A 7,504-nucleotide genomic window follows, 5' to 3' on the forward strand; every position below is an offset into this window, starting at 1 on the left:
TATCTAGTTCATTAGTTTAAAGAGTTTAACTATTTATAGTAAAACACAGCATCATAAAAATGTTGCAGCCCAATAATCAAGAAGTTCAATTAATTAACATTTCATGCCAAGCCCCACTACAATTTTCTACCAATATCTCCCATATCCTCAGCTTGAAAAATATAAAAAATAGACTCAGCAACTTCTGAGATCTGTTCACCGCTATTGAGAAGCTACTCATACTGAGCTTCAGGGATTTTCAAATATATAATATGTATCCCATACCAATATAAAAGATGGTCACTTCACCATGAATTTATTTAGTGCTCCCTTTTTGTATTGTTTATTACTGTCTAAAGGATCTACAACACTTCCGTTGAAATGACAAGCTAGAAGTTCCTATATGTAGAGTCTAGACATAATGTCATCTCCACTTCTGATGTCAAAGACACCATCATCATGATGGATGTCTTTGAGCATATTTAGACCAAGCCTAGAAAATTTGTGTTCGAGCACCTCTAGCCTAAGGGTTGAACAGTGTTTTTATATCACTACAATAATAGCAGTTTCAAATTCACAATCTCTCTCAATCAACACACAAACTAGTTAATAGCAAGAACTGGACGCAATTAATTTCCACAGTTGCAAACTTATGGTTGAAAGTTCAATGTTGATGGACATCTGACTTGAACTTTGTTGTAACAACATTCTTTGCACTTAAACCAATATGTAGCACTCAATAAGGTTCTGAATTAACATTGTGTAAAAAGAGTTATATAGGGTACTTGCAATGGTCTTAAAAAATGTCCTTGATAATAACCTCCGACAAAATACGACTGGACCCATACTTGAGCATTTTAACTACGAACAAATATTCCTGACAAACAAATAAATCAAGAACATTATAGAGAATATTTTCCTTGTACCACTATATAAATGGACAAATTTTCACAAACTTGACCAAGATAATAATACAAGAAAAAGTACATCTACTTTTTGGATTCCAGTCTTTGATCATCTTCCTCTTTTTGAAATAGCAGCAAGAGAGAACCAACATACAGTGCAAAAAGGCATGGAAGCCAGCATACAATTTTCCTCCAAAAAAAGGAATTCCTTCCTCTCAATCCTCATCCTCCTCCTCTGAACTCCCTTCTTCAGTAGAGTACTCACTACTGTACTCATCTGCCATGTTATCGGGATTGATATCAAGCTGCACAAATGGCACCTGAATAGCTTCTGCAATGGGCCTGGCAGGAGCAACTGGCTTTGGTGGCACCTGCATTTGCTCTTGTGGCTTTGGAAAAACCACAGGATCTCCAGGCTTCCAACCAGGAGGTGGTGATGGAACTGGATCCCCCGGCTTCCATCCGGGTGGCATAGGTGGCATAGGTGGCAATTCAACGGGCATCCCTGGTCTCCATCCAGGTGGCATTGCTGGAACAGACACACCAGGTATGACCTCTGGCAACATAGGATTGTCAGTCATTGTCTCTGGAGGCGGCGGCTCCAAAATTGCTACAGGCAATGCCTCTGTGCTTGCTTCTTTAGGAATTCCAACATCAAGGTCTGCAAATTCATACAATAGAGAGGCTCTCATTTGCTCCTCCTGGGGAGCAGGTGGTATTGGACCTCTGAGTGGAGTGTCAAAGTATCAGATTTTATACTAATATTATTGACAATGATATAAACCGGATTATATGAAGGCTCTGTACTCTGCAAAGAATTCTTAAAGAATGAGAAGGAATAATATCTGCTCTGCTAAACTAGAAGACTTTTGTAAATATGTGTTCATCGTGTAGCAGAAATAGGGCGGGAGAACCATATAAATACGGCAGACTTCAGAAACAAGAGTCACGACCAATAGTCGTGACTCATATATGAGTCACATCTATTGGCGTGACTGACCAGAAATTAATATTATCAAGTTGATAGCCAACTTTATAACCGTCGGTTGATATATGCCGCTTAATATATATGCTTTTGTATTATATGAAGTTTGATGGGAATCGATATCTTAATTCAACATATTATGTATTTTCATATATATATATATATATATATATATTTACATATATAAGAATATATATTAAATATATATAAATATACATGAATACATATATATTAAATATGAATATTAGTTATCAATAACCCTTTACTAATCTATACATTAACACTCTCTCTTAGATTAGTAAGATAAACATACATAAGAAGTCTTTGATCAGAAGACTTCTTTTATCCAATGTCAAAACATTTTGACATGTGAGAGTTGGCCTGTCAAAATATCAATTTCATGATATTTACCAATCTCTCAAGAGCAATGGCCTATCAAAAAAATCAACTTAATGATCACCAAATACTCAGTGTGGTAATGGCCTATCATAATATCAGGGCAAGATATACACCAACTACCGAGAATATATCTATACAAACAACTTGTAGATAATCAAATTGATGATATCAACCACCTAGTTGTTGATTTACAAGATAAAGCCGTTGCATGAAACGCTTAAAATATGAATCATGCTACAAGTTATTGTAAGGACATCACTTTACAACAACTTCTCCTGATACAAGTGAAATCCTTTTGAAGTCGTCACTTCTTAAAGATTAACATAGGTTTTATTTATAATATAAAAAATATATGTGCAATAATCAATTTCTCTGAGACATGTCCTCAGATTTTATAATCATACTAAGTTCTTTGCGAAAATGTTCCACTTTTGTTTTAGCAAGCGGTTTGGTAAGAGTGTCTGCAATTTGATCCTCTGTACTAATATATTCCAACTTGATTACATTATTCTCAACCATGTCTCGAACATAGTGGTAAGGTATCTTGATGTGCTTTGACTTATTGTGAAACACGGGATTAAGAGATAGCTTGATGCAGCTTTGATTATCACAATAAATAGTAGTAGGTGGAAGTAGCTTCCCAAATAATCCAAATAGAAGTTTCTTCCAACCATACAACTTCTCTTGCTCCCATAGATGCAGCTATGTACTCAGCTTCTGTAGAACTCTGTGCTACTGAAGACTATTTTTGACTAAACCAAGATATCATTGCTGAGCCCAATGTAAAACAACATCCAGAAGTGCTCTTACGATTCTCTGTATTTCTTGCCCAATCAGAATCTATATATCACTTTAAATTTAATTCAGTTTTAGTGTATTTGAGACCATATCCAATAGTACCGCTCAGATATTTGAGAATGTGCTTTGCAGCCACTAGATGAGTTTGTTGAGGTTTGCACATGAATTGACTTAGAACATTTATAGCATAACAAATGTCAAGCCTTGTGTTCACCAAATACATTAAAGAACCAATTATCTGTCGATATAGAGTAGGATCAACACTTTCAGAATCATCAATTGCTTCTTTTAGTTTTAGAAAGTTTGTTTCCATAGGAGTTTTCATTGTCTTGCTATCTAGCATGCCGAACTTGTTAAGTAGATCTAGAGTGTACTTGCCTTGATTTAGGAAGATCCCTTTAGAATGATGCCATACTTCTAGTCCCAAGAAATAGTGTAGTATTCCTAGATCTTTCATTTCAAATTCAAATATAAGAGCTTGTTCACATTGTTCGATTAAATGATCTTCTCCTGTAATCAAAAGATCATCAACATATAAAACCATGATTAACATGTATTACTTTGTAATATAAATTTGGATCTACAATGTTTTTAGAGAAGTCAAGTTTAGTTAGATGTTGATCTATCCGTTCATACCAAGCTCGAGGAGTTTGTTTCAATCCATATAGAGCCTTTTTCAGTTTGCATACATGAGTTTGTTTATTGTGTACTTCAAATCCTTCTGGTTGTTCAAGATAAACTTGCTCTTCTATAACACCATTCAAAAATGCAGTCTTTACATCCATTTGATGGATTTTCCATCCCTTGGATGCAGCAATGGCTAAAATAGTTCTGACAGAGGTATATCTGGCTACTAGAGAAAAAGTTTCCTCATAGTCTATTCCTTCCTTTTCAAAAGATCCTTTAGCAACAAACCTTGCTTTTACTTGTCAATACTTCCATCTACAGCATGTTTAGTTTTAAATAGCCATTTTGAGGAGACTACTAATTTATTTTTGAGTCTAGGAACAATATCCCAAACATCATTCTTAAGTATGGAGTTATATTCTTCTATCATGGAATCTTTCCAATGTTGATGTTTTATAGCTTCTTTTACATCAGATGGTTCAGATTTTGAAATTTCACTCATTAGTGCAATGTAACTTGAGTATATATTAGGAAATTTCCTCTCCCTAATGAAATTTGAAGGAATGGAATTATTTTCTTCAATTAGCTTTCTGGCCCATAGAGGTCTTCTCTTTTCCTCAGAGGTGTGAGTAATGTCCATGGGTTCAATTTGTTTATCTTCCTCCATTGGAGACTCCCTCTCATTATCAGAATTTTGTTCTTCTAGAGTTTCTTTTCAATTTGATTCATCTTTAGATCTTTTGTAGGCTAACTCTTCATCAAATATTACATCTCAACTTAGTTCAATATTCCTTTGTCCAAGGATATAGATGCGATATGCTTTTGAAGTTTCACTATAACCTACAAAGATTCCTTTCTTTCCTGAGGGATCTAGTTTGATTCTCTTTTCTTTAGGAATATGTATATCGAGAGGACAACCAAAAATTCTTAGGTGTTTAAGATCAGGTTTCTTCCCGATAAATACTTCTTCAGGGGTCTTAAATTCAAGATAAGAGTGGGGACACCTATTTTGAATGTAAATAGCAGTATTTGAAGCTTCACCCCAAAGAAAAGTTTCAAGATTTTGATCATGAAGCATTGCTTTAACAAAATGAAATATAGATCTATTTTTCCTCTCAGCTATTCCATTTTGTTGTGGATTATATGGAACAAAACACTCCCTCTTGATCCCAACTGATTTACAATAATCTATAAAGATATCAAAAATGTACTCTTTACCATTGTCTATTCTTAATACTTTTATTTTCTTTCCAAAAAAAATTTCTACAATAGCTTTAAACTCTTTAAATTTAGTCAGGATTTTCTCAGATTCTTTACTTTTAAGAAAAATAGATCCATGTCTTCCTAGAGAAATCATCCACAAATATGATATAGTATAGAGAACCTCCTAGAGATGGAACTGACATATGACCACATAATTTTGAATGAATAAGTTCTAGAATTTCTTTGGATTTGGTTTGACTATTATGGAAAGTAGTTTTGATATTCTTCCCTGGAGCACAACCTTTACAGAGTCCTTCATGATATGGATTAAGTTTAGATACACCTATTACCATTTTTCCTATAGAAGATAATCCTCGAAAATGAAGATGACCTAATCTCTTGTGCCAGATTTCATTTTCTTTGAAGGAATCATGAATTAGAGTTGAATGAGAGACAGAGTTAATCTGATAAAGACATCCATACCTAGAGCCAATTTTGTATGCATTTTTTATGTCAGAGTTCTTAGGCCAAGCTAAGACTTTTCCTTCCATAAATGTAATTTTGAGTCCTTCATCTTCAAGAGCAGAGATAGAAAGCAAGTTCCTTTTTATGCCAAGTACATATAGAACCTTAGTAAGTTCAATTGTTTTCCCTAATTTTAGATGGATAGTACATGTTCATATTCCCATTACAAGATAGTTTGTATCATCTACAATGGTTACTTCATCAACATAGTCTTCTTGTAAAGAGTCCAGCTATCCTTTAAAACTTGTGATATGTCGAGAGGCTCTGCTGTCAATTACCCATGTACTTGATCTGTTTGATGCTTCACTAGAGAGTGCTTAATAGAAAGCATTGTGTTCAGAATTTTCTTTAAAGTTTTGAGTGGTTACAAAAGTAGCTTGAGGCTTAACTCTATCAGGGCATCTAGATGTTGGATGTCCAATTTTATCACACCTATAACATTGCATTTTGGAGAAATTTGGTGGCTTCCTTTTTCCCTTGAATTTTCTTTTCTTCTTATTTACTTGAGTTGAAAGAACTTGTAAATCTCCTTTTGAGGAGGAAGCAGTTTGACATCGAGCTATTTGCATACACTCTTCTTGTATACAATCAGCTTTAAGTCTTTCAAATTTAGGTAGTTTTGACCAAGAGCATACCCCTTGTCTGAATGTATCCCAAGATGATGGAAGACCTTTAAGAGCCATTATTGTTAACTCCTTCCCATCACAGATGTGTCCTATGGATGAGAGTTGATTTCGAAGTTCAGTCATTCTCATGAAGTAAGAAGAAATTTTCTCTCCTTTACTCATTTTAATATTTGATAATTTGTCTTTTAATGTAATAATCCGAACAACATTGTTAATCTCAAACATATTTTCAAGAGCATTGTACATCTCATAAGCAGTGTCTAGTTCTGCGATTACAATGAGTAGATGAGCTTTAACACCATCCACAATAATTTTCATAGCTTTGTTGTTGTCACTCTCCCATTTTTCATCATTTCCCTTAGGTGATGAATCAAATTTTTCAATAAATTTATTTAGGCCATGTTCTTTAAGTAAGAGTTTCAGTTGAAGCTTCCAGCTTGCAAAATCTAAATCCCCTTCTAATCTTTCCTCTAGCCTCATGCCATTCACCATTTTTTTTTTTTAAAATATTTTTTTTGAAAAAATATTTGTTTAAAATCTGATATCAGGATTGCTCTCTGTTTATTCAATAATAAGCCTGCTTTGATACCATGATAAAGTATTATATTTTATACTAATATTATTGACAGTGATATAAACCAAAATTATATGAAGACTCCATACTCTGCAAAGAATTTTGAAAGAATGAGAAGGAATAATATCTTCTTTGCTAAACTAGAAGACTTTTGTAAATATGTGTTCATCGTGTAGCATAAACAGGGTGGGAGAACCATATAAATACAAAAGACTTCAGAAACAAGAGTCACGACCAATAGTCATGACTCATATATGAGTCACGTCTATTGGCGTGACTGACCAGCGATTAATATTATCAAGTTGATAGCCAACTTTATAACCGTCAGTTGATATATGCCGCTTAATATATATGCTTTTGTATTATATGAAGTTTGATGGGAATCGATATCTTAATTCAACATATTATGTATTTTCATATATATATATATATATATATATATATATATATATATATATATATATATATATATATATATATATATATATATATATATATAATAATTTCTACATATATAAGAATATATATTAAATATATATAAATATACATGAATACATATATATTAAATATGAACATTAGTTATCAACAACCCTTTACTAATCTATACACTAACATGGAACCTGCCCGGAAGCAAATTCTAGAGGTGCAAATGTCGTGTAGCTTTTTTGATGTGCATAGCTAATAATCTCAGACACTTTCAAATCACCAAGACCCACAAGATTGTCTACACTTGACTCTAATTTTTTGGCTCATTTTCCTATCTTGTAGCTCCCATAATCTTCTAGGGTTTGGTCCAAAACCTATTGGGCATCTTTCAATTTTCTTGCAAAGGCACACATTATAGAATCCTTGGAGGCAATATATTGGGAAATCCTCTACTTTT

The 7,504-nt window shown here is 33.5% G+C and overlaps 1 protein-coding gene across 1 annotated transcript; it reads right to left on the reverse strand.

Moving 5' to 3' along the window:
• Nucleotides 1-709: 709 nt before the first annotated feature.
• On the reverse strand, nt 710-1,614 carry LOC149560542 (uncharacterized). The gene has a single exon (XM_089823617.1). The coding sequence runs from the start codon at nt 1,574-1,576 to the stop codon at nt 1,100-1,102; it is 477 nt and encodes a 158-aa protein (XP_089679743.1). The 5' UTR covers nt 1,577-1,614; the 3' UTR covers nt 710-1,099.
• Between the last annotated feature and the right edge of the window lie 5,890 nt (nt 1,615-7,504).

This window comes from Cupressus sempervirens, chromosome 4, assembly GCF_028749045.1.
Source record: "Cupressus sempervirens isolate cs-2001-9-10 chromosome 4, ASM2874904v1, whole genome shotgun sequence".
Lineage (NCBI taxonomy): Eukaryota > Viridiplantae > Streptophyta > Pinopsida > Cupressales > Cupressaceae > Cupressus > Cupressus sempervirens.

Excerpts from the sequence above, each read along its gene's own strand:
- LOC149560542 (XM_089823617.1), bottom strand. The coding sequence starts at position 1,576 with ATGAGAGCCTCTCTATTGTATGAATTTGCAGACCTTGATGTTGGAATT.